Source organism: Cucumis sativus, chromosome 4 (assembly GCF_000004075.3).
Source record: "Cucumis sativus cultivar 9930 chromosome 4, Cucumber_9930_V3, whole genome shotgun sequence".
Taxonomy (NCBI): Eukaryota; Viridiplantae; Streptophyta; class Magnoliopsida; order Cucurbitales; family Cucurbitaceae; genus Cucumis; species Cucumis sativus.
In genome coordinates, this window is record NC_026658.2 from 9266551 (window position 1) to 9293670 (window position 27120).

General features: G+C 35.6%; 3 protein-coding genes across 6 annotated transcripts; 1 reads left to right on the plus strand and 2 right to left on the minus strand.

Moving 5' to 3' along the window:
• Nucleotides 1-46: 46 nt before the first annotated feature.
• LOC101218328 (BTB/POZ and MATH domain-containing protein 4) lies at nt 47-8285 on the minus strand. Of its 2 annotated transcripts, XR_969238.2 has the most exons (5): nt 7607-8285; nt 2266-2611; nt 1871-2150; nt 1541-1646; nt 47-610 (listed from the first exon to the last, which is right to left on the minus strand). XR_969238.2 is itself a non-coding variant. In XM_004149056.3 (4 exons), exons 1-4 carry the CDS (start codon nt 7990-7992, stop codon nt 336-338), a joined length of 1287 nt encoding a protein of 428 aa, XP_004149104.1. In that variant the 5' UTR covers nt 7993-8283; the 3' UTR covers nt 47-335. The 2 variants fall into 2 exon arrangements, 1 of the variants encoding a protein (XP_004149104.1); XM_004149056.3 differs by lacking the exon at nt 1541-1646 and having other exon boundaries at nt 7607-8283.
• A 2019-nt stretch (nt 8286-10304) lies between these two features.
• LOC101221567 lies at nt 10305-19690 on the minus strand. 3 transcript variants are annotated; one of them, XM_011655155.2, is made up of 11 exons: nt 19468-19690; nt 18501-18702; nt 18060-18223; nt 17834-17979; nt 16409-16471; nt 16237-16329; nt 12815-12976; nt 12223-12314; nt 11447-11619; nt 11040-11331; nt 10305-10863 (listed from the first exon to the last, which is right to left on the minus strand). In XM_011655155.2, coding segments are annotated over exons 1-11 (1488 nt in total). In that variant the 5' UTR covers nt 19568-19690; the 3' UTR covers nt 10305-10862. The 3 variants fall into 3 exon arrangements, with proteins under 3 accessions (XP_011653457.1, XP_031739795.1, XP_031739796.1); XM_031883935.1 differs by having other exon boundaries at nt 10305-11331; XM_031883936.1 differs by having other exon boundaries at nt 10305-11331; nt 11447-11610; nt 19468-19689.
• A 558-nt stretch (nt 19691-20248) lies between these two features.
• On the plus strand, nt 20249-26839 carry LOC101218567 (probable zinc metalloprotease EGY1, chloroplastic). The gene is made up of 10 exons (XM_004149057.3): nt 20249-20975; nt 21748-22212; nt 22456-22596; nt 24010-24111; nt 24302-24513; nt 25408-25458; nt 25544-25613; nt 26083-26151; nt 26279-26329; nt 26447-26839. The coding sequence occupies exons 1-10, from the start codon at nt 20613-20615 to the stop codon at nt 26603-26605; spliced, it is 1683 nt and encodes a 560-aa protein (XP_004149105.1). The 5' UTR covers nt 20249-20612; the 3' UTR covers nt 26606-26839.
• The last annotated feature ends 281 nt before the right edge of the window (nt 26840-27120 follow it).

Genomic DNA, 27120 nt, shown 5'->3' on the forward strand with positions numbered 1-27120 from the left:
AGCAGAAAAAATGAGAGGTTGGGATGGGAGAAGAAAAAACAGTGTAGAAGTTCAATTACAGAAATTCATTCAGTTCTAAACAAGTAAAGCTTTATTCAGTCAAGCAACATTCCATTCCAAAGATTATGACATCTTCCATACCAATTTAGTCAAAGCACAAAAATGCCAATTTTCTGATTCCACATACAATAGATCTGATAAACAACTTGCAATGTTTTCCCTTTACATTCTCTAGTACTACAAATCTTCTTGGCTTTTACTCGGTAGTTCTGAAGTTCATGTCATAAATGTTATTATACAGACCACAATAGTAAGTTACCGATTATGTGTGTTAGCTAGCCTTCTCTCCTTGGACTCCGTATGCATGCATCGCCACCATCGGAATGCTGCACCCACAGGCTTCGACTCCTTTCTCCATTTTCCCATGTCTGTTGCCTCACACTCCTGTCATTTGTGTCCCCACCATCAGAGAATTGAGCCCATACGCTACGACTCTTGCCTCCTCCGCTAAGCTCCTCGTCTTCACACCCGGCAACTGTCTTCAAAAGCTCTGACTGTAGCAACGGGCAGTTTTCTTTGAGAAACTCAAACCCATCGGATTGCATTACGGCTGCACCAAACCGTTGAGCAATCAGACATCGAATAATGAGAAGTTGTCCACATCCAAGATAAAGAGAAGAGACATCTTCAAACAATGCATATCGTAGTGCATGTAAAATGATAAGGCAAAGCCGGAATAGCACTTATTTTAACAGAAAGCATAACAGAATACAGTCCCATCCCGAATTCAAGAAGCTCGAAAACTCAGTCTCAAAGCTCCTTTGCCAAAGTCTCAGTAACTCGTGACATTTCGAAATCATGGCAACAGCCTAACAAAATTAAGTTGCAAGGGTCCCCAACAAACACAAAATCTCCTTAAAGCATCAGTTATTATATGCTTTAGAGAGAAGCTTTCTAACCTTGCTTTTATGCTGTCTTTTATCTTTTTGGTTCTTGAGTGGATAAATTTTCTTAATTTCCTAATATAGTTGTTTTCAAATATAGCAAAATGAACCAACTTATTTAGAAATATAGCAGAATATCACTGTCTATCAGTGAGACATTGTGTTATATTTGAAAATAGTTCCAATAGTTTTGCCACTTAATTACCCTAATAACAATGATAATAATAATAACCACGTAACTACCCTAGTGACTAGTTTTGCAGTTCTTCGTCCTAGAGGATGTATACCTGACCCTAATAATACTTCCTTTCAGAAATAGTTTGTCCACTGATCAGATTGTTAACATGAAAAAAATAATAATTAAGAAAAAACAAAGGACGAAGAAGTTTCTGATTTTCTGAGATTCTTGGTCCCTTTGTGAAGTTAAAATTCAGTAGTAGCCTGGGTTTCCTAAAATAAAGTAAAAGGCAAAAAGGCCAAAATTTGGGCAGACAACACTGCATCATCAATTCAAATCCTATATTATCAACCAGCTCAAGACAGTAGAAAAACAGGATTCAGCCACCAAGCAAACATTTATTCAAGAAGATGCACACCAACAATCACGAGTTTCTTCGACCAATTGTAAGATGTGAGGAAGAAAAAGCAGCCGGGCACACTGGCGCAATCCTAATTAAAAAAGTAAAATGTCGCCCAAGTCACCTAAAAGACAAATGTTCAGCAGACTGATTCACAGAAACAAATGCTCAGCAGCGTACACAAATTTCAACTATACCACTATATGTATTATTTCAGTCATGTTAATGTAAGAAAGATTACCCGCAAGCACAATGTTATAATTCTACTCCATGTTATTGAATATGCAAAGCTGCTGAAATTGATCCATAGAATGGTAATTCTTCAATGAAAATCAGCCAAAAACATACCAACAAGATTTTCGGCGGTAAATTTTAGGCAAACAGACTTCAAATCAGCAGCGTGATAGAGATCAGCAAGGGCCAGAATGTGGGATACGGAGTTCACAGATATGTCCTTGCAGAGTACAGATTCACACATCAATCTTAGTCTGGGCAAATCATATTTATCAGCAGCAGCTAACAGCTTTGCAGGTAATGAATCAGGCAAGGACGGAACTGAAGACGAGCTTGCTTCCAAGAACTCATCATCTTCTGGGAGAGTATCCCTATAAATGAAATGCAGCAAAGCCTGCTCAGATGAAATGCAAGAAACTGTCAGCAGATGGGAAGAAGCACATTAGACCTGCTAAAGAGTGGCTTAAATATTAGAAGTGACGAAAGTAACAGTTCCCAAGAAAATTCACCTTGAAAACCCGAGGTTCCATTTCTGTTATAAGAATTTCATCATTATCCTCTTCCATCATGTTCACAAAATCATTCTCAAAAACAGGAGAGCGAGCAGCCAGTACTAACTTGTGAGCACGTAACTTTTCCCCAGACACATTGAAAGTGATATCTGAACCCTCCTCATTTTCCAGCAATGTACCAAAATGAGCTCCAATATCTGATTCAGGGACATGGATGGAATGTAGTCTTGAACTGTCTATTCCGGACACAACAACACCAACAGTGCAATTTATTTTCAAGCAATCATCCTTGAGGAAAACTGAGGTTTCAAGTGAAGTCCTTCGGAAGAAGCGCTTGTAGCCCCTAGTAGGGAAGGAAATAATACAATAATTAATAATAATAAATGCATAAACCATAAAACAAGCTTGCATACAATTCCATTTGGTGAAAGGAAAACCTTTTCACAGTTGCAAATTTTTTAATGTTTTATTGAGAACTTTGATAATGGATTTCAAACTAAAAAGATTGTTTTTTTTTTTCATATATTCAATAGCGAGAAGATGATTATGAAGCATCAACTATCTATCCCAATGTGTATGTGTCCACACTAATGTGAACAGATAGTTTCTTGACCAAACTGGATATGTGTTTCAACAAATGTCAAATACATGTTATACATAGTAGAATACAGTCAACCACCTCACCGTCTAGGAAGTTATTCCTATATTAGAATAATAATCCAGCAACTTGAGAGAGATTTCTTCACACTCCATTTATTGGACTCTATTACAACATAGAGAGACCAAGGGAAACATATTTAGATTCCAGGGGCACTTTCTAAAAGGAAAAAGAAAAATTACATTGCCAGTACAACAACCACAACCCAAAAATAAAGATTTTCTTTTACCCAAAAAAAAAAATTCCATCAAGAACTTGCACCTAGAGAAGAAATTCCAGAGGCACCTTCCAATTGGAATTCTCCTTCTTCATAATCAGCTCTCATCCTCGAGGTTCAATCTAAATGCTAACAATGGTCACAAACCATGTGCAGTCTTCATTTCACGCCAAACTTAGTTAGAGACCAAGGAAATATTTCATGACTTGAAGATTTCTCCAAACTCAAGCACCCATGTACATGTACTAATATGGAGAGATCAAGCTCCACTCAACAAGATCGGATACATCTTCCTCTGCCTTCCCAAATTAAATTACATGAGCTTTACAATCTCCTTCACCACTTTTCTAGGACCTTTAGCAAAAAAGCATAGGAAATTGATCACGCTAGAAAGAACCCATGAGCAAAAGTAAGGGGCCTCCTTTGAAAAGATGAAAATGAGCATGTTTCCATTTCCATAGCTTTCTACATATTTTCACAGTGTTCACATTCCAATCATCAAACTTCAACAAATCTCTTCAAGAAGCAATACAACTTCCTGAGCAGTTTATTCTCTTTAAAGAGGCGCAACAGTCGGGCTTATCAGGCCTATGCAGTCACCAACCTAGCAATATTCTCACCCAGCCATGCTTAACTGCACAGATTGGTGGAGTTTGGTGCATTAGAGCTGGTATAGTAGCACCACTCTTCAGTCAAGATTTACTTCAAAAATATGCTTAAATTTCAAGCCACATGATACAGCCAAAGGAAAAGATAGAACTACCCAGCTCAGAAGTTTTTCATTGTTGGCAGTAAAAGCCTCCTAAGATATATCTAGTAAGGAAAATAGGGTGGAAGAGCCAAGTCACTTAAGTACCATACTGGTTATGAGACCAAAGGAAAATGAGGTGTGGTTTTCCAATGTGCTTAAGTAGCTAACACCTCAAAAGTCGGATATTGGGGTGGAAGAGCCAAGTCATTTAAGGCCATTCCATTCTAACCAATGGGGGACAAAGGCACTTCATACTACCTTGGTTTCTAACAATACTCCATCCTCGAATAGCAGACGTACTAGCGGCTACTCTAGCGGTACTTCACTTGGCCACACCAGACCAGAACGCTCTGCCAGTTCCACTCTAGAACATCAACAACCGACCCTGATACCATTGTTAGGTATTAAAGCACCTTGGAGAATCACATCCCAAAAACCAGCTTATTAGGGTAGGAGAGCCGAGTCATTAAGTACTACATTGGTCATCCCATTCTAACCAATGTGGAACAAAGGCATCCATATTACCTTGGTTCCTAACAAAGTGCTACTAAAACGATTACTTTCTCTAAATGTTTGGAGGAGGCAAGAAATTAATGTGGGTTCATCCTTCCCAGCTAAGGTTGTGTTAATGAGACCAGGTGATAAGGTGATGCCACAAATCACCATGTGAAAAGACATCTCCCACCTTTTTGGTCGGATAGTTGAAATCTATGGTTGTTTCTCCCCTCGAGTAGCAATGAATTTCCATGGTGACAACAAAAATTCATTGGACATTCCTCGAAGACTGAATGCTAGTGAATGAAAGCAAAAGAAGTCACATTATGGATGAAAGGTTGGGAAAAGAAACGCTAATCGCTTGACAAAGAGATTGTACTAGTGACCTTACGGATCAATTGGTTGTACCTTAACAAACAAACTTTGAAATGACTTATCCATCTAAAGGGAGAAATGGTTACCAACCTTTTAATAAAAAACAAAAATCCGCCAACATAAACTTAGCTTAAATGGTATCTATATGTTCCCGACAAGAGGTCTCAGGTTCAAATCTCCCTACTCCCAAGTTGTACTTAAAAAGGACCTTTTAAAAAATAAAAGCCTTGAGAAAGAAGAGGAACAAAGGCATAAAAAGAAGTAAAGGGCACGTAGCTTCTACAATGGAAGGGAAAACGTCTCTTTTTCAGGTCGTGAATGATTCTTTTATTATCAAAGCTCTCCAGTTGCTAGAGAAGATGAGTTTGAAAGGCCAAAAGAATTATAATTATATATAGTTAAATTAGAAGATGATGACTTAGAGGTAAGTTGATAGTTTTAGCGGCCACCAATCCTACAGTGAAATAAAAATAAATTATCGGGAAGGTGAATCTTCAACTAGCAGCCTATTATTGATGCTCAAAGTAGACTTGATTGTGAGTGAACTGGTTTCCTTCTTTGAGAAGCTTAATAGAAACAGTGGCATCCATTATATTCCATCCAACATTGATACAAACCCCGTTGATGCCCATAGTAGTTCCTTGTTAGAAGATATTTTTTCTAAAACTAAAGCCAAGGAAGCTATGATTTGGGTTTAAACATATCTCCAGGTCCATATGGGTTAGGTGCTTACAAATGAGGTACCTTTTTTAATATGACATTTTCAACTGTTGTATGTACAAGTACATTTTTCTTGTCCCTAAGAGAGTGCTACCAAAGTTGTTGATTTCGGACCAATAAGTTTGATCACTGTTTTGTATAAGCTTAATACAAAAGTTTTAGCTAAGAGATTGAAAAAGATCCTTCATCAAACTATTAGTAGCAGCCAATCAGCCTTCATTAGGGAAAGGTAATTCTTGACCCATTTCTAATTGCCAGTGAGTTACTTGATCACTTAGTTACTAAAAGGAAGGTTAGCTCTTCAAGATTAATTTTTAAAAAGCTTACGAAATGGTTGATTGGGAAGAGCAAAAAGTTTTTCGAACTTGTGAGCTTGATTGGATCAAAACATGCATTACCATCACTTCTTTCTCCACCTTGATTAACGATAGACCAAGGGATTAGATCCATACTACTAGGGTTAAAGCAAGGCAATAGAAAGGCTCACATTTCTCACTTGAAGTTTGATGACGATGCTTTACTTTCTTCAGCCCACAACTACATTATGCTAAATAAATGATGTCAGGAAAGAAATATCTTTAAACCTCTCTTGGTTGTTCTTAATATTGAAGGGAATGAAGTTACCAGAATCTCCTTGGATTGGGGTTGCGTTGTTGACGTGTGGCCTCTTGAGTATTTCGGGCAAGGTTCAGACACTAAAAGGAAAATAAAGTACAAGGAAGATGGAATTCCTACTTGTCTAAATGAGGGAGTCTTTCTCCTCTTGAAGCTACCTTATCTAGTATGTCTCCATACACTATACATACTCCCTCTTTAAGATGCCTGAAGAAGATCTTTTGAATTGGACAAACAATGAGAGTTGAGTACAGTCAAAGGGAGCCACCTTACTCATTGGAACACCCAGTGTTCGCCAAAAGTTTGTGGAGGCCTCAAGTTAGCAACTGAATGAAGAATAATTCAGCTTTACTCACTAAGCGCCTAGAAGATTTCTGGTTGAAAGAGACAATATTCGCCATGATATTTCTAAAAGAATAATGAAATGCCTTGTGGATAGTTGAGTTCATATATGTGGCTAAAAAATGTGTGTTGGGAGGCCATTCAAAAAACATTTTGGTGTCGAATGGGACGCTATTAGCCATAAATATGGTAAGTATAGATAAGGATTTCTTCCTTTCATCTCAATATTGAGGGGAAAATGTGATTTCTTTTGGGAAAGCGACGAGGGTAGCAAGCTAGCCGATCTTGTAAGATGGAATTTAACTTCTAAATCTCAAACGGATGGAGTAGTAGAAGTTGGACTCAAATAAAGAAATATGGCCCTTAATCCCTTATGTCTTCATAATGTTTTGTGGATCCAAGGAAGTGAGACTGATTAATTCTTTTCTAAGGCTTGTTGGAGTCAATTGCTAAGAACTTTCAATTTGCAATGCATAACTCATAGTTTCAAATAGCGGAATAGCTGTCAGAGCTATATCCTTTATCTTTTCTCTTGGGTCTTCCTTACCTCTGAGACCGCATTATGCAAGTAAAGCTATAAATTCTAAAATTTGGATAGAAGGCAATCAAAGAGTTTTCTAGAACAAACAAAATCAATGGTTTGTCATCACAATTGTGTTTCTTTCTAAACCATTCTCAAAATTTTCTTTGCAAAATGTACTTATAAATTGCGAGGTTTTTTTTGTATCTTTAAGCATTGATTCTTTTCCATTAATTCAATGAAAATTTTCATTTGTTAATAGGAGGGGGCAAAAAAAGTAGTTGTGCTTCGGTAAATTGATAGGTAAATTAGCACACAAACTGGTATGCGCACATCACATGGTTCCTCGTCAATTATACCACAAGTTAGTCATTGTGGATTCAACAGCTTCAGTATGGGTCAAAACAATAATAGTTGTTGAAAGACCCACCTCGCTTCATTTAGCAATCAACACCAATATAAAAAGTAAAAAGATCCCAAGGCATAAATTCCCGATCTGAAAATCTAAAACATCCTTTACATAATAGTTAATCGTTCTCTAAACACATCAAAATAAATGAAAATTGAACAAACACCCTGCAATTAACCAATACCCATGATTCTAAATACGTTCACAGGCAACAAAAAGGCAAAGAGAATTCTTACCACATGCTACCTCTGTACTTAAGCGTGTAAGGTCCACTCTCAAGCGAGCGATCAAAATGACTATGCACCTTGTGTTTTCCATCACCACTCTGGTCCACCAAAGTGAGCTCAAACAAGGCACGAACATCAGTGCCATCGCTAGCCAAGGCAATAAACACTGACACATAAGCCGAATTATCCTCAGGATTCTTACCATCAGGATAAAAGTATATAGCCCACTGATAACCTCCGACGGAGAAATTCTCGCTGGCAATATGCTTTCCCACACCGATCCCCTTCGCGAGGGAATAACCCTTGATCACGAAGTTATGGGAGCCATTAATAGTCTCTGTAACAGAACGGGAGCTGGTCGGAGAAGCTAAGGGGCTTTTATTGGGTGAGTACATCTTGTGTTATGGATGAGGAAATGAGATGTTCATGGGGTTGAACGTGGAAGTGAAACCCTAGGTCGAGAAGAGGAAGATGAAAAGGGATATGGAGTTTGTCAAGATTTTGTTGGAGATTTTACGAAGAAAATGGAAATGGTAGAATGAAGAACGAAGAACGAAGAACGAAGAACGAAGAAAGGATTTCTTTTGGTTTTGGATTTTGTGGAAATGGAGAAATGAGTAATTGCCTTTCAATCTTCTTCAGCTGTGTCTGTCTCTTCTTTTTTCTTGGCAATAAAGCAAAGGGGAAGATCAAGAGTTCTTTTATTTATATATATACACACTAGTCGGTAACATGTTATATTTTTCATTCTTTTTATTAAATAAAAAGAGTAATTAATTAAACAAATAGTATAAAACTAATTTTATTTACTTATCATTTTTTTAAAATTCAATTTACTTATGATTTTCTCGTACCTAAAAGATATAAATAATTTGATAGTATGATTACGAAACAATTTTCTCAATCAAACTTTAGATTGATGAGTAGCTTTTTTTATATGTATCAATTACATACCAATGTTTAAATGGATTAAAATTTTGGATATCAACATTGACTTAATTATTATTTGGATGATAATTCTATATATTTTATGTATTTCTACCCTGTTAAGATGTATAGTTATTTAACAAATTTCTAATAATTATAATTTGTTATTTATTTAAATTAACAATTAATTTTGAATAGAATATATTATTGAAATAATACAAATAAAGAATGACAATTTTTTTCTTCGATCTCTTAATTATAAGATCCATAATATACTATGGTGGTAAGCACATCCTATATCTTTACATCGAAAGCATACTTAATTACAAAACAATACTAATAATTAGAAGAAAAAGAACTAGTTCTTTGGTATCTTCACGCCACTTTGTTATTTCTTGGAAATGACGTTTCTGATCGTTCTCTTTTTAGTCTCTGACTTTTACATTATTCATCTTTGAATTCTCATCAATTTATGTTTGCTCCTAGACATTACAAAAATCTATAAATGAAGGAATGTACATAAACATATCTCTAGATTAAAAAATAGGGAACAAAATAAAATTTAAAAAAAATAGAAGAGAATAAAAAACATGATTTACTTCACACCATTAACTTTTTGTTGTAACTTGTGAACATGAATAGAAAAGAAAAAGAATGGATATTTATACCCAAAAAGATTTTGAAAAAAAATTTGAAAAGTTGAAAGGGATAAAAAATAATAATTAGTATGAGAGAAGAGAATATGAAAAAGTGGGAGGTAGAAGGATATGAATGGTTTTATAAGATATTTACTTTGATTTCACTAACATTAAGTATAATCAATTCAAAAAGTAGTGGGAGAGAATGAGTTCCATAATTAATTATATTATCGAAAATAGAACAAAATTAAAAATAAGTTTATCATAAAATCAAAAGTGATTTGGAACACAAAACTAAACTTATGGATATAAATTGGTGGAAGGTGAATTCCTCTCGATTTAAGATCATTAGCCAAGTAGCAAGGGACGTCTACAGCATTCCTATATCAACTGTGCTTTCTGAGTTAGCCTTTAGCACTGGAGGACGAGTGTTAGATTCTTTTTGAAGTTCATTAACTCCTCAAACTGCAGAGGCACTCATTTGTGCTCAGAATTGGATTCAATCTAAACCTTTGGATAACATGACCGAAGAAATTGATGGGGTGAAGAAATTGATGAAGGTAATATTCTTTTCGATGTAAGCATTTAAAATTTTAAAAATATATCCCTACTCTAAGCATTAAGCTAACAATTTGTCATTTTGACATAGAATTCATAAACATAGGAAAGGAGATAGAAGGTGCATTTGAGAATCTGAATCATGACTCTAGGGTCTAAATCCCTACTCTCAAATCTTTATTTAGATCTTTTTGTTTTAAATCGTTAACTTGTTAAATATTGAATTTATATTGAATTTTGTTTTTCTAGAATCTTGCAGCAGAGTGATAATATTAATCATTTGTTTGTATAAATGTGAAGTTCAATGTACATTTTATGTGAAAAGTGATAATTCTAAGCTTCTTATGTAATTAATTAAGTCTATATATTTAAAATATATGAGTTAAGTCTAAATATTTCAAACTTAATCCATAACTCTTCAGCTTACATTTTCTGTTACATTCTTAATCCAACTAACATTTACAAAAACTAGGAGATTCATGGCTCAAATTAGGGAACCCTAACTTGTACTCCAAAAAAATAATAATTACAATTTGGATGCTAGAACATCTTAAAATCACATAAATTAAAAATAGGATGAAACATGGACAAAAAATATATATATTAACCAAAATTTTCATGTTTCATTTTTTTTTTCAATGTTCAAAAGAAATTAGCCTAGAGACTTAAAAGGTCATCTGTCTTTCATTCTTTTCATCTATACATTCCAAGTTTCTCAAGTTTACATTTCCATAAAGAAATTCAAATGACTCGTCAAAATAACCTACTTGAAATTTTAGAAAATTAAGTTATAGATATTACAAAAGAAAATACAGAGCGTATGTAGCTTCAATCTCTATGCCTAAAAAATGCCATAACATCAGTCAGCTGTGTGTGGAGGGTGTCAAACGCATCTCTCGCCTCGTCTACAGCGTGCAGAGTTCGTAGATTGTGTTGACTCATAAAAATCATTCCGAATTATATGACACCTCAGGTCATGGAAACATCTTAGATTGACTCCATTTAATTCCATGTTGGCCAATTCAACAAACAGTATTAACAAAATCATTTGACACAATGTAACACGATATGTGATGGTGATACTTGTTAAGTGTGGGCCAAGTCGACTTCTCCACATGTTGCAGATTCACAAGCTGACCTAATCTATGAGACACAAGCTGTTAGAATTGTGGCTAAGAATATTCGTCAAACTCAGCTCATCTCAAATTTCTTAGGAACCCAATAACCTAGATTCTATACTTATCCAGTTTCCTTTTCAAAAATCCTAGATTCTATTTCTATACTTATCCATGTTAGCAGATACAGACGCCTAGGCTTACCAGTTTAAAAAGCTGAACCTACTGCCACCACCAACATTCTCACTGGTTGAATCAGATTCACTTCCAACAGCTTCATCTGAACCATCACTCTGGAGCAGTTGAATCCTGTCCGCCTGCTCCATGATCCAGTCTGTGAATTCAGGGGATGATGCCCACTCTGTCAATGCCTGTCGCGTCGAATTTCTAGTGAAATCATCCCAGGTTTTCTTTGTGAACTTCTTTCGGTTGCTGGTCTTATGGAAGGTTGAGTAGTAGTCCCGATCTTGCATCCCGGAGGACGGTGAGATCGCCCCTGCAAGTAACACGTCAAACAATGAAGATGGTAAGAGGTAGAACGAAAGATGGTTGACATGTAGAATAGCAGAAGCAATAGAGCAAACAGGCAACAGAAAAGTTGAAAACAGCACCATTCACAGGCGAATTAGGCCAAGCTGGGCTGTGCCTATCAGAAACTCTCCACCTCCTGTCTTGAGGGCTTGATCGGCTAAGGAATTCAGGATGAATCCGCTTCCCAACAATTTTTTTGTTCTGCTGTTTCCAAGGGCTGCCAGATCTAGTATATGATTGATTCCTAACAAAACTAAAACTGCATTAGAGGGTCTGATGATATGATCAGCATTTTATATATATCAGAAACCATATTTCATCACCCAACAAAGAACAACCTGAGATAATGGGTAGAGAAGGAACTCGACCAAGGTAATAAATACAAGAGTATGAATAGATAAGGTAAAAAGTACCATTGGTACAAATAGATGAGATATTTTAAATACAAGAGCAGGATTTTCACACACTTGACCTGTTTTTTAAGTAATAAGAAGCCACTGTTATTGTTAAGAAAAAAAGTAAAAAGGGAGATATATTTTATGGTTCACAATATCCACTAAACGCACTTACTTTGCATGACACTTAGGTTGAAAAAAATCCTCAATTTAATGGTAACTTAGAAAAGTTCAATTTTGTGATGAAGAAATATTCACTTTCCAAACGTCCATATCCAACAATTAGATAAGTGAAAGCTTACAGTTTTAAAAGATGCAGCAGAGCACAAAAATTATTATAATTGCTCCAAAGAGTATTTGATTGAAAAATATTTGCTTTTAAACATGTTAAGGAAGTATAAAGGAAACTCAATTGTGAACCACACCACATCAGAAAGTAAATAAACGAGTAGATGACTTACATGCTACCACGATGCTTCAGAGAAGAGATAAGATAGCAGGCAGCCCAACAACAAACAAAGGCACCAAGTGCTAAAGGAGCATCAGGAGTACTCTGTAAAATAAATGAACCACCAAACAAGTTAAACACTTGACTATATTGTTTTTAGACTTCATGAACTAAGATAAATAACATGTAAATACTTCAGATTTTTATTAAACCACCAATTCATTCAAAAGTTTAAGCTGGTGGTTGAAGACAAATTTAATTATATATCACCAACACTCCTCCTCACTTATGGGCTTGAAATATTTGAAAGGCCCAACAAGTGGAATCAATTTTACCTCACTTGTGGGCTTGAAATATTTGAAAGGCCCAACAAGTGGAAATCGATTTTAATTGGAGAGGAAACGACAAGGCAAGGGCTTGAACACAGGAACTCCCTGAACCACCTGCTCTGATACCGTATTACTCCAGTTATAACAAAATATTTGGAAAGGGTACACCAAGAAATCAACTTCTTTCTGATTCCCCCTCTTCATCATGTACTTTAATCAGGTTAATGAAATTCTTAATTGAAATTTTATGGACAACCAAAGACAAAAGCCACACACCTGAAAGATAAACGTGGCTCCAATAATACGCATTGCCCATTTTACAAACTGGGCCACACCAATGTCAACATTCCCATCATCGGAGATCACAAACTTTCGGACAATCCAGAAACCCAAGGCAGCTCCAGAAAGAATGATCCCCAAAAGTAAAAAGATCGCAACCTGTAAGCATACAAGAAGAAGGATCGGCAATTAGCAAATAGATCAATGGAAAGGAAAAGCAATGTCACTGTAATCATAGGTCACTGATCTCAGTCCTTAAATTTAATGAAAGATTCTCATTCATTTATTTTGCAACAAGCAGCCCTTGATCACCAGTAAGTTATGGGATCTAGTCATCCTTTTTGCTTCTAATTGATCTACATCTAAACTAGTTTAGAAATTATAGTTCATCTCAAATTCTCACTACTCTGTATCGTTCCTAAACTGTAAACCCTCAAATTGACAATACTTTAACATCTTTTTCATAATCCTTTGATGTGTAGGGACATGCCATCTCCCCCCTTCCTTTTGTAGGCCCCTTAAAGAATGAAAAGTCTGTTTCTTATAAATAAATAAATAAGTAGAATCTTTCCTGTTGGTGTAACTCCTTCGGATTGGGGATCCTCTTGTCCATTCTTTTAATGTATTACATACATAATTTGTTTCATACCCAGGTCCATTTTTTCTAACTCAAGCTTACGGTTGCATAGAAAAAGTAAGGGTCTTCCATTCTTTTTCCACTAAAACAAATAGATGATCACTCTAAAAAGATATGAGCACCAACACGTGCCAGATACCCTCTCTCTATATATTACATAAAGTAGGTTTCAAATAGTAGAAGATGAGACAGCATAAAGAAAATAAAATGTTATGATATCTAAACACAGAAAATATATGAACACATTAAAGATAATTATATAGCAATATCAATGAAGGAATTACAATATCAACAGGGCCATAGACTTTCCCATAATCAATACACTAAAAACTAACTTACCAATATGATCCCCTTCTCCTACAAACCTTAACTCTTCCATTAATAACCAAACTACCTCTAGGTTCTAACTAATTACCATTATACATTACTCTATTGCTTTCCTAGAACACCCTTATACGTACTCCAACATTGTTATGGCTCTTAGCCTTTAGGCTGTCCTCCTTCTCCATTTTTTTCCTAATAAGATGTATCTCTGTATGTTTCTGATGTAGTCGGATTAAGGTAAATTAAGGTATCTTGGTCAAATCTTTAATCGATTAGGATTATCATTAGCTTCACTGATTAATTAAAATTAGGATTAGTTTCTTTGATCAATTAGGATTAGTTTGGTTTCTAATTCCTTGTAAACAGAGAGAGTGACTTCTTGTGTTGGCAACTTTGGTTTCATAATAAGGACTTTGATTTTGTAATTGGAAATTTCACTCCTTTTATCATTTAAGCTACATCAATTTGGTACCAGAACAATCGTCTAGGCCAACATTGATTGCTGCCAATGGAAGAGTGACGCCAACCGCAAGAGGAAACTTCATGAGTTGTGCTAGTCATTGAATAACACAACTAATTAAGAGGCAACCCTTTAAATTCAAGAAGAAATTTGAAAAACCATCCAAGAATGGAATTTTGTAGCAGAACAAATACATTTAGGGGTAGAAATCATTATTTTGGCTGTGGAGAACAACCAAGAAAGGTTGGAATTTTTTTCAACAATTATGAGGTTGAAACCTATTCAAGAACAACCAATTTGTAAATCAATCCTGAAGTATTGGAGGAAAAGGAATATAAAAGAGTCAGTATTTGCTGGGAAAGATGACACAAAACATGGATCACAACTTTCAAACCATTGACAAGAGTTCAAATAATACACAATTCTAGAAAATCAAAACCTAGAGCTTTCTAGATTAAAAGAAGATAAAGAATTCAACCAAGGTTGTGGAATCTTGCAAGAAACACATAAAACAGAAAACTCATCAGAAATTTGGAACACACACGTAGTAGATCAACTAAGCAAGGAAGAAAAAACGAGTGAAGAATAAGTCAAAAACTGAGGAAGTCGTGTCCAAAAAAGAAGATGTGATAAAATATGGAGGTGATTCTGGGAAAGTAGACGACAACCGTGGGCAACCCGATTTCAAAATGTATGAATCTTTAGTTGCAGTAAATTGCTTGAAAGACAGTAAAGAAGAATATGTGGTAACACATGATCCATTCAACTCGACCCACACGATTCGACCCAACATGTGTACACAACTCCTGGCATGTGTTTCACACAATCTAACCCCTCAACTTTGTATGACCCAACCTGTGTTCAGTTCTCCCTAGTTTTGATTTGCTGTCCTTTCCATGGGTTTATTTCAACCCATTTTTTACAAATGTTAGGTTATGCAAAAACAAAATTTCAAATGGGTTTGTTGGTTGCTTTCATTCTCCAACTTTTGCTGAAATGGTTGAGCAAAATCTTGATGACAGCTTTCAGCAACCAAAGAAAAATATTGACGAGGGTCATGTTCTACCTTTCACAAATTTTTTATGGGCTCTTTCATTCTTTGTAGTTGCAGTGGAAGATATCCACGGGCCAACAATTTGATAGACACCCCTGTTATTCTAGAATATAGTAGAATGGGTACGAAAGAGGAAGCACGTGAATTGTTAGAGTGAATATGTTGTATAACCAACAGAGGGGAGTTAGTTAGAAATAGGTTGTATAAAAGAGCAAAGGGAAAGGAGGGAAGGGTGTGCATACTTTGGGTTAAAATGAAAAGTCTGCAACATTCCTTAAAATAAAGGAAGGGCAGAGAGTTAGGGTTACTTTTAATTGTTCTTGAGCTTTCTTTTACTTGTTTGTTCTTTATTTGGTTGTAATTCTGTTGAAGATATCAATAAACATACACTATATTAGTGTTCTATCACAATTTTATTTGAGATTTTTACAAATCATCGAGAAAGAAAACTTTGCATTGTTCATTTTCTTTTTAAAACTCAAGGACAAGTTTCTTTTGGGAGGAATAGAATGATGTAGCAGGAATTGGGTAAATTAATGTAAATCCTTAATTGATTAGATTTAAGATTAGTTTCCATGATTGATTAGGATTAGGATTAATTTCAATGATTGACTAGAATAAGGATCAGTTACATTGGTTTACTAGGATTAGGATTAGTTTCTCTGATTAACTAGGATTGGGATTAGTTTGCTTTCCAATTCTTTATAAATAGAGAGATTTGACAACTTTGGATTCATAATAAAGACTTCAATTTTATAATTGGAGATTTATCTCCATCAATCTTTCAGGCTACATAAAATAAAATAAACACTATAAGCTTATACCTATGATGTAACAAACTCCAATATATTGTAAGCCTAAGCAAGCACTTACACGGCGAAGTTAAGAATCTCATTTTAAATGCGTTAAAAAGTAAAAACCAGAGAAGCTAAGCTTAGACTTACAGGATTGTGCATCTCTTCCTTCAGTCCAAAACTGAGAAGAATTGAATTTACTAACATTGCAAAGTGGTGGACAAGATAGGATCCTGCTCCAAGCTGGAAAAGACAATGAGGCAACTTTCAAGGAATGCTTGACTGAAATAAGTAAATCCAAAAACTCTAATGTTATACTCACCACCGATCCATACACAGTGAGATAAAAGGCATTCTTTCTTCCAGTTGGCAACAACTTCATTCCCTGCATCATTAACAAACCAGTAAGAGAAGAAAATATTTGGAGCTTGTAACAAGAGTCTAGCATGGAAGGTTCTGGTCCATGAACAACCAAATTGATAAAGGTATGAAACGGACTTAATTTTCTAATTACTATAATCTATGAATACTTGCTTGTGAAATTTGCATTATCCAAATCTTGTAGGATGAAATAGTCCAATATCAAATTCCAGTAATATTAACTGTGCACGGTTATTATTGAAAAATAAATCTCGTCCATCCCATCTCATGTCTTAAGAATCCTTGATCAAATATTAAACTTCCTTCATAAGTATATTATATAAGGTAAGCAGATAAACATCGAACATCACATCCGATAACTTAAACAGTGAAAAAAAGCTCAAAGGAAAACATAGCAATGACTAATTTGCATGGATGATCAAATATATATGTATTTAATTTGTAAACTCAGATAAAGCAAGAAGGTAATGGCCAAGGCAGACTAGGAATTCATTTATAAAATGCAAAACAGACTAGGAATTCATTTATAAAATGCAAAACAGACACATCTACATACACACAAAGACCATACTGATGAGATGACATACAATTAAACTAATTATGGCAACTGTGTAGAATAGGAGTACAAGGTTAAACAAGACCGTAGTGGATAAACTATTTCAATTTTTTCCAATAAGTTAAAAAAAAAAAAGCAAATTGATCAAAATGATGATAAGATTCTCATGCAGAAGCCACTAGAAATGGTTCCTTGAAGTAAATGAGTATCATAAGAAGTAATACTTGTATAAAAATAAATAAATTACAGTACCATTAAACTTCGGATAAATATTTTTGCTTTGAATATAAAAACAACAGATTGTTTTTTTTTTTTTGCTTAGATAAAAGATCGTTGTATAAACATTGTGACTACTTGATTATGTGGTTTGAGCTTGAGATTTTGTTGTAAAAAGTAAATACGACAGTTAATAGATATAACACAACACTTCGATGTGTAGGGTAAAATTTATGTTAAAGAGAAGGTTTTAATTATGATGACAACTTGTGTGGGATTATTTATCCGTTGTTTATTCAGTTGATAGGACATGGTATAAAGTGATCAAAATCAGGGTTAACTTATCTTAATCTAAGAGTTAATTGTAACCAAACCTAAACCTGAGGTAACCCCTCATTTCTTCCAAGCTTCACAAATAAAAAAATTTAATGCTGAATTGTTTTTGGCACCAACCCACCTCCAATTCCCATTAAAATAAATTTACACAAAAAAATTACTTAACCAAATCATCCTCGTGTACTAGAACTAGGGAGTCCAAAAATATTGCTGTTAGCCTTATTTAGATAGGAATTTTTTATCGTTAATATTTAGTACCTGAAAAAGAATGATTAACACAACAAGGAAAATTCCAATGGCCATCGAACTGCTGTAATAGAAAGGCACCCAGCTGCTGACTACAGGAGCAAGCAGAAGCAACAGAAATCCCAACGCTAGACACAACAAACGCCACTGTTGAAAATCTGCAAGAAATTAGAAAAAAAAAAATTAACATACAAGTGATTTAAGACTGAAGAAGCTCAATAGCCAATGTAATAAACACCTTCTTCAACGGCAATTGTGACAGGACCACTTAGAGATCTGGCATCAATAACTTTAACATCAACATATCTGACTTCATAAGGAGACATGGTGCAGCTCCACAATCCCTTTTGAAAAGTTTTCCACTTATCGTCTTCACACTGACACAATCCAAGTGAATTGTTCCTGCATAGTTTACAGTGAAAAACATTAGAAGTGTTGTTTTGGAACAGCTTTTGCAGCAACAAAAAGTTTCCAGTTTTTTTTACTTGTAGTTCCGCTAGTATTTGGTGTTTCAAAAAGACTTTCAATTCTCCCCATCAAGACTTGCCCATGGACATCTTATCCAAAAAAAAAAAAAAAACTTGCCCATGGACAGTCAACAGTGCACATTGTAAGCAGCACCACGTATCTTAGAAGAGGCTAGTGGGCAATGAATATCAGACTACGGTACTCCACTTACCAGTGAAAACAAACCTGAAGTTTTGTATGTTGTCTTTCAGGAATAACAACAGATGGAACTGCAGTGACTCGAAAAGAACTGGCAAAACTTCCAAGTTTTAATCTTGAAATACCAGAAATCCGAACACGATCACATTTTATATCAATGGCTCCAGGAAGTGAAGATGGAAAGACATCTTCAGCTGGGTGCTCGAGGTTAATACCTGTCAATTGTAATGTTGAGATTAAGTCCAAAGATGTTAACTAAAGAAGTACAACAAAAAAAGGCATAAACGTAACCAATTAATCAACAAGATTCTTATTAACCAAAGTATGTTTTATAAACCACTTGATGCTAAATTCGAAAATTAAATCAGCAACATATATCAGATACGATATGCACCGAAAAAAACAATTAAAGGTGATAATGTATTACATTACATAAGAATCTTGAACGTGCACAACAAAATATTGAAATACGAAACTCAATTCAAAATACACAATGAACTTGAAAGATGGCCGTACAAAGAGATGCCCAGACGATAGGGCCACCACACCTTAGTAAAAAAAAAAGGACCTGAATTGACACACTCATGGACCCTAGAAACTAGTTCTTCGTTTTTTCCTCCGTGTTCACTCTAACAAAGAACTACTAACATCCGAGTTACAACCTACAATCGACTCAAACGGACAACAAACAGAGACAAAATACTAACAAACCCTAATCCCGCAGTCAAACCACTAAAACACCTAGCATAAATGTGGCATGAATTCAAAAACCCAGCTCGGGGAGACAAAAAGACAGACACCCAGAAGAGTGAATAAGCATCCCGATTGCAAAAATCAAGCCTTCCTCCCAAACAAAATGGCCTCTATCACAGAGTAGAAAACCACCCACAGCCACAAACATTAAAAGCTCGTAAGAAAGATAAAAATGAAACGAAAAGAAACAAATAGACATTGAAACAGGGAAAGGGTAAGAGAAATACTCTTGATGGCGGTGTCGTGCGGGGCGTGGGAACTGAGGGGAAAAGAGAGGATGGAAAGGAGGAGAAGAAGGGGAAAGGGAAAGGAGGATGAAGCGGCCATAATCGCAGACGAAAATGGCCGAGCTTGCGTATTGAGGTTTTGCGAAGGGGATAGAGAACGTGGCGGTCTACGGATTTGAAATTCTTTGACGTTTCTTCTTCCATGGTATTGGACTGCATGATATGAGCGTCTTGAAAAGCTCCGATTGCGTCCGCGCTAAGCAGTCGCGATTCGTCAACGCGGAAGGAGCTGGTGTGTGTTTTTGGGCCTGGGCCTCTATGGTTTGGCCCAAACTTGTTAAGGTCCTTAAACTTAAATAACAAAGCTACAACTTTTTCATTTTGGGCCTTAAGTATATAGCAAGATTTATATATGTATTATAATCACTGTAATATAATAAATAGTTGGAAGTTAATATGTGTCTATATAAACAATAAAGCAAAAGTAAGAAAGCATTTTAGAATCTTATCAATAAATATAAAGAAAATGAAACTCATAATTGAAATTGTTGAGATAAGCAAAAGTAAAGAAACTTTTCATATTCGGACTCTATTATCTCTTAAATAACATGGAGACGAAAATTTGCATAGACAAACTATACGAACTATCATAACCCAATGCGATTAATTCAAGATTATAATAAAGCGGTTAGTTTGGTACAGATCAGCTGCGGACTACGTAATCATAAAGCGGTTAGTTTGGATTATGGGTTTAGGCCTCATTTTGGGCATCTCTACAAATTACACGTAATTTTATCGTCCTCTTTTTTCTTTGCCGCAAAGAAAAGATATTTCTGATTATGGATTTTTCTCAATTGGATATTCTGATATCACTCTTCACTGTAATTCGGCAGCATCGGAACAACAAACTATCTATCGCCGTCCTCATCTACAATCTGTAATCCTTCCGCCATTAAAGCACCAATCGGCCTCAGTTTTACATGTTTCTACACGCTTCTTAAGCTTGCCTTATCTACTATTTGTTGTTTATTGAATTATCGACTCGTTTCTCCAAATGCTGCATTGACCCAAACGCATTCAAGAAGCCGGACGAGTATTCACCCAAGGCAGCTTAAGATTGGGGGGTTTGCTCGGTTTCTTCTTCAATGGGAACTCTTACGAGTTGTAGTTTTACTTTCGGTGCCGCCAATTTCAACTTTCGGTCGAGTTTTGGGAGCTGTTCAACGAGGGAGGGAATGGGGTTCCTGGGGTTTAAGAGGTTGAGGAGTTCGTGTTTTTTGTGCGGGAAAAGGTCGAAGAGGGAGAGGCTTTTGGTTTCTAATGGAGATTTTGGTAGGTTTATGTGTTTTAGTTTGGATAATGAAGGTCATAGCGAAGGAGACAGAGAGGATGATTTGCCCAAGGAGTCCAATGCAGCGACGGTGACGGTATCGACTGACGAGGTTGAAGAGAGGCGTGGCAGTGAGGTTGATTCGGAGAAGATGACCCCTCCATCGATTTCTTCAAGGGTACGATTGTTGAGCTTTTTTCTTCACTTTGTTCATTTTTCGTGGGTTTTCAATGGAAGTTGGCTGTGTTTCAAGTTCATTTGGTAGTCATGACATCTGAATATGATTAGTGTAGAGCGGAGAGGAGAAGGGTTGAGAGTTATTTGCCTGCTTATAGTCATTTCATATTCAGAAACTCATGTAGTTAAATTAGGATTTAAAGTTATCCTCCTAATTTGTCTCCTTCTTTGTACAAGAGACAAAAATTGCATTGAAAATATGAAAAGAGAAAGCTCTATTATATGCTGGCGAAGAATCTCCATCTTCGTTTTAAAGAACTTTATCCAATCTATCAAATTCCTTGTCGAGGTGAGCTGTCCAAAGCCAATCAATTAGCACTAGATACCGGATTTGATTCCATAATAAATGATGATGATAATTCGTCCTCTTAAATGTTTGGAATTGAACTATTATACATATAAAAACTAAAAGTTACACCGTGAGATTTTATCCCTCTGCGAAAAATTTATAGCTTCGCAATGAATTGAAATCAGAAGTTGGAATTGGCATTGTGGATCAGTTATGTGGAGAGTGTTCTCTCTAGTTCATGCTGCAACTTTATTAAAGCTCCAAGTGTTATAGCTGAATGCCATTGTGGGATATGCTTGAGCTAGCTTAAAAGGGCCTTGAAATTTAAGATGCATTTCTAAATGTTACCAATTATCTTTATCTAAAATGTTTTATGATAGAAAAAAGTTTGATATGTTAACCTATAGTTTTTTTCCTGTTTCAGTCACCAAATTTGTCTCCAATTGGACCAGCTTACAACAACTTTCAGGTTGACTCTTTTAAACTGATGGAACTTCTTGGACCAGAGAAGGTTGATCCTTCTGATGTAAAACTTATAAAGGACAAGCTTTTTGGGTACTCCACCTTCTGGGTAACCAAAGAAGAAGCGTTTGGAGATCTTGGGGAGGGCATTCTTTTCCTTGGGAATTTAAGAGGTAAAAGGGAAGAGGTGTTCTCCAAACTCCAAAGCCATCTGGTTGAAGTCACAGGTGACAAGTACAATCTTTTTATGGTGGAGGAACCAAATTCAGAAGGTCCAGATCCACGAGGTGGCCCACGGGTCAGTTTTGGTTTGTTGCGAAAAGAGGTCTCCGAACCTGGTCCAACAACTCTTTGGCAATATGTCATTGCTTTGTTGTTGTTCCTTTTAACCATTGGCTCCTCTGTGGAACTAGGAATTGCATCTCAGGTACCTACTTATTATAGTACTTTCAGGATCCAATAGAGTGAAAAATAATCTTGATTTGATGACTTCACAAAGTGATAGCTAAAGACGATTGAACATGTGTTTTAATGCAGTGCAAGCTTGTGTATCACTTTTCTTGTGTGTTCACTACTTAATTGTGTGTATGTATATCCGTAATGGTTCCGATCATTCTTTATCTGTCATTTTTGAAGTAAATTGTTTACTGTATCTCGTTGACTTGGGCAGATCAATCGTCTTCCTCCAGAGGTAGTGAAATACTTTACAGATCCCAATGCTGTAGAACCACCAGATATGGAGCTGCTATTTCCATTTGTAGATTCTGCTCTGCCTTTAGCATATGGTGTGTTGGGGGTTTTGTTATTTCATGTGAGTGGAATTTTACTTGTTTGTTTCCATTTTCTTAGAGGAAGCATACGCAAAAAAAAAAAAATTCTTTCTTTTGCTTGACTTACTAAATGTACATTGTGATAACCTTCTCTTTACCTCTTCAGTGTCAGATAAGAGCCCGAATTCACAGACTGCACCTTTTAATATTTCAATTCTTACTTTTACATTATTAAATTTCTCCTGTTCAGCAACTTTATTAGTTCAAGTATGCATAAAGTCACAAACAAGGCCATTCCTCTCTGGTTGTTTACCATCCACTCTAGAAAAATGTGAAAAGTGAGAAGTGAAGTAGTTTTTGAGGGGGAAATGAATGAGGGTATTGTTAATTCACCAATCAGCCCCAAAGCTTAAGGTCATGGGTGCAGTAAACCTAATTTTTTAGTTAATACTTATAGATGGTATATAATTAAATTTGCATTTAACCACTAGCTTAAGCTTTTGGGTGAATTTGTGGTTTAATATGGTATCGGAGCAGGTGGTCCTGGTCCTTGTATTCAAGCCCCCGCATTGTCGTTTTCTCCCCAATTAAAATTGATTTTCACTTGTTGGGCCTTTCAAACATTTCAAGCCCATAAGTGAGGGAGAGTTTTGGTGGTATATAATTAAATTTGCTTTTAACCACTGGGTTTATGAATTATGAATTACTACTCCCCCTCACTAATGAAGTTATGAGCTTGAAAATCAGTAGAAAGATCCAACAAGTGAATATCAATATTAAATTATTAATTGGAGGGAAAATGATATTGTAGGGGTTCGAACGTAGGACTTTATGCTTTGATATCATGTTAGACATGAATTAACACAAGGGAGGAAAGAAATACTTTTTGTTAAATACTCCTTTTTGGATTATAGATAATTGGAGAGAGTTTTCTTTTCCTTTATTTTTCCTTTTTTATTGTTTATTTATTTTTTTAACAACTTCTTAGCTTTTCAATGGTGTCATGTTGCCTCCTCATTTGATTTCTTCTGGTACCTTCTTTTATTTCAATTTTAATATCTGAAAACTATCAATCTTCAAATTTGACTCTTAGATATAATATAACTATTGTTTATGCCGATAGATTTGCACATGAATATTGAATAACACTGAATAGTCCAGTCTAATTATTGATATCAGAGGATATCATTCTGTTGGAGGACACATATTAAAAGGGACTTGAGGGTTTGATGTACAAATACTTTGTAGTGAACTTAGAAACAAAAGGGCCGTTGACATCCCTTGAAAATTAGCACAGCGTCGAACGTGGGATTGGCTGGTGAGGGATTCAAGCTACATTTCCATGTAGTCATTTTTAAAGACCTAGGTTTCCGTAGAGTTGCTGTCCATATGTGTTTTAATCACTTACACATGTAATGTAATTATGTACATCTAATGGAGTTGTTAATTTGCAGGAAGTTGGGCACTTTCTGGCTGCTTTTCCGAAGAAAGTGAAACTCAGCATTCCGTACTTCATTCCTAACATAACTCTTGGCAGCTTTGGTGCAATCACTCAGGTAAACATATTTGCTATCCTTGTGCATACTAGCAACACATTGATGGTAGTTAGTAGTTTATGCTTAATTTGTATTTGTAGTTTCCAAGACATTTTCTTTCTACCATTTGCTACAGTGGCTAAAGATTATAATGCTGTATAGTATGCACTATACAGTAGTCATGCTTATTGTGATCCTTTCGTTGTGACAGTTCAAGTCGATTCTTCCTGATCGGAGTACCCAAGTTGACATTTCACTTGCAGGCCCTTTTGCTGGTGCAGCATTGTCATTTTCCATGTTTGCTGTTGGCCTCCTGCTCTCATCAAATTCAGATGCATCTGGAGACTTGGTTCAAGTCCCTAGCATGCTGTTTCAAGGTTCTTTGCTCCTTGGACTCATCAGTAGAGCCACTCTTGGTTATGCGTATGTTACTTATTTGTCTCTATCACTTGTTTATCATGATTAATTAATTTATTAAACTTGATAAGAACATGATTTTGCCTATAGTGTTACGTGAAACTATAAAGTTACGTCATAATTTTATTTTAGGCATCAAAATTTGAATATTCTTTTTATTTAGTGCTTAACATTATATTAAAAAGTTCCCATTAGGTCTACCGTAAATCTCCATTAACAGAATTTGTTTGCATGAACAGAATTTGACATTTCACGCTCTTTCATCTGCCATATCATGCCAGCTTTGGTGAAATAATTCAATGTGACTATCAACTCAGCTTTGTGTTAATGATGTTTATTAAATGACCAATTCACCCAAAAGTTTAAGCTGGTGTTGAAGGCAAATTTAATTATATATCACTAACACTCCCCTTACATGTGGGCTTGAAATATTTGAAAGGTCCAACAAATGGAAATCGATTTTAATTGGGGAGGGAACAACAATGCAGGGGCTTGAACATAAAACCTTCCTAGACCACCTGCTCTGATACCATATTAAACCACCAATTCACCCAAAAGTTTAAGCTGGCGGTTGAACGTAAATTTAATAGTAAAGAGTTTCAGCATAATCGAAAGTTAAGGGACAGAATTTGAAGCTTTTGGAAATTTGAGAATAAATAGACGTCATGATTAATTAGGCTTAAGTAGCTGAATTTATAGTTTGACCTAGCTATAATATTCTTAATATTCACAATGCAAAGAAATAAATAGGTGATAGTCTAATCACAGAAATGTCATATGAAGCTTTGTCATGGAGATGTTTGTAAATATAGTTGTCTGAACATTACTGATACATCAATATTTCTCTGTTATGTAATTCTACTAATTTTGGCTGATTATATTTATATTTTGAATATCCAGAGCAATGCATGCCTCAACTGTTGCAATTCATCCTCTAGTTATTGCTGGCTGGTAATTCATATTTCTGGGATATCTTGTTCTCTACATCATCATCCGTTCATTCTTCATTTTTATTCTAATTCTCTTTATTTTTCAGGTGTGGTTTGACTACGACAGCCTTTAACATGCTTCCAGTTGGCTGCCTTGATGGTGGAAGAGCGATTCAGGTAATAATACTTCTGCTTCAAATTGGAAAAAAAATTATTGGTAATCACCCTTGAGTGAAAATTCTTAAAAATCCTTTAGAATGGGAATTTGGATTGCCACACTGTTTTAAGTCACCGCTACACCTTTATTGGTCTCAAGATTTAGTTTCCAAACATTTATGAAAGAGCAAGGGTAATATTGCAACTTTAGAAAAATAGGGGCACTTTTGAAACAAAAGGGCAAAATTCAGGGGTATTTCTTATAATTTAGCCAAGATTCTTTTGAGGTTCATCATAATCGCACCATACCATACTCGAGATTTTTCTTCATCTCCATAAGGCTTGCAAGAAAGATAAAGGCGAGCATGCGATTAACTGGTGTTCATCTGGTGAAGTTGTTACTGAAGCTCTCTGAACAGCATGGGCATATTAGTTTTTGCACCACCGGACTGTTCCAAATCTTTTTGCCTCATTTTTATTGCTTTTGCAGGGTGCTTTTGGAAAAGGTGCCTTAGTCGGGTTTGGTTTGGCGACTTACACACTGCTCGGGTTAGGTGTGGTATGTTAATTTACTGATTTTCTCTGCACAAAATTCAAACTGTTATTAGACATTTTGTCTCGACCAAACATAACCATTTAAATTCTGTGGATTTTATTTAACTCTCTTTCCCTGCTTCTCTTTTAAGCTTGGTGGACCGTTATCGCTTCCCTGGGGACTATATGTTCTGATATGCCAGGTATGTAATGATCATAGAAGACACAATAACATTGTAAACCAAAGCTTTTGGAGGCTCAGAATATTCCCCTAATTTACTGATATACCATAATTTGTTTGTTTTTTTTCCCTTTTCCAGAGGAGTCCTGAAAAGCCATGTTTGAATGACGTTACAGAAGTTGGAACATGGAGAAAAGCCGCCGTCACATTGGCCGTGTTTCTTGTTGTGTTAACGCTCCTTCCAGTTTGGGACGAGCTTGCAGAAGAGCTTGGAATGGGTCTTGTAACAACTTTTTGACACCAAATTCAAAGGATAAATTCAAAATTTCATTGGAAATGAGGTAGATTGTATAGTGTATTTACAGCCAATCTTACCATTATTTGGCATGCATATAGTCATCTTTCCATTTTTCTTCTACTCAATACACATACATATTTGTTGGTTATCCTTTGGCCTTGTCTCGTTCAACAATTCATGTCCTATGCTCATTCAGCATCGTTAACTTTGGATTCTAAGAACGTCTTGCTTAAACTGTGAATCATTCAAGGATCTTCGATCTCTCCGATATTTGTTGCGAGCGTCTAGAAATCACTTTTCAAACTTTCGTTTGATCAGATTGGAAGCATGGTGTTAATTAGGTAGCCCTATTGCAGTGAGATAAGGATAATGAAGAATGAACGTTGATTTATTAAAAGAAACACACGTGTGTTAACATATAAATATAAATAACAAACTAAAAATAGGGAAATAAATAACTAAATATTATATAAAGTTTAAAATATTGTGACTGACTATGATTTTTTTTTTTAAAC

Coding starts and splice junctions, on each gene's coding strand:
- LOC101218328 (XM_004149056.3), bottom strand. CDS start 7,992: ATGTACTCACCCAATAAAAGCCCCTTAGCTTCTCCGACCAGCTCCCGT. Junction 2,612..7,606: donor AAGTACAGAGGTAGCATGTG/GTAAGAATTCTC, acceptor CTTCCCTACTAG/GGGCTACAAGCGCTTCTTCC. Junction 611..1,870: donor TACCGCCGAAAATCTTGTTG/GTATGTTTTTGG, acceptor GGTTTGGTGCAG/CCGTAATGCAATCCGATGGG.
- LOC101221567 (XM_031883935.1), bottom strand. CDS start 19,567: ATGGCCGCTTCATCCTCCTTTCCCTTTCCCCTTCTTCTCCTCCTTTCC. Junction 12,977..16,236: donor AGGAAGAGATGCACAATCCT/GTAAGTCTAAGC, acceptor GTATGCTTACAG/GTTGCGATCTTTTTACTTTT. Junction 12,315..12,814: donor GAGCCACGTTTATCTTTCAG/GTGTGTGGCTTT, acceptor TTTATTTTACAG/AGTACTCCTGATGCTCCTTT.
- LOC101218567 (XM_004149057.3), top strand. CDS start 20,613: ATGGGAACTCTTACGAGTTGTAGTTTTACTTTCGGTGCCGCCAATTTC. Junction 20,976..21,747: donor CTCCATCGATTTCTTCAAGG/GTACGATTGTTG, acceptor TTCCTGTTTCAG/TCACCAAATTTGTCTCCAAT. Junction 24,514..25,407: donor AGAGCCACTCTTGGTTATGC/GTATGTTACTTA, acceptor TTGAATATCCAG/AGCAATGCATGCCTCAACTG.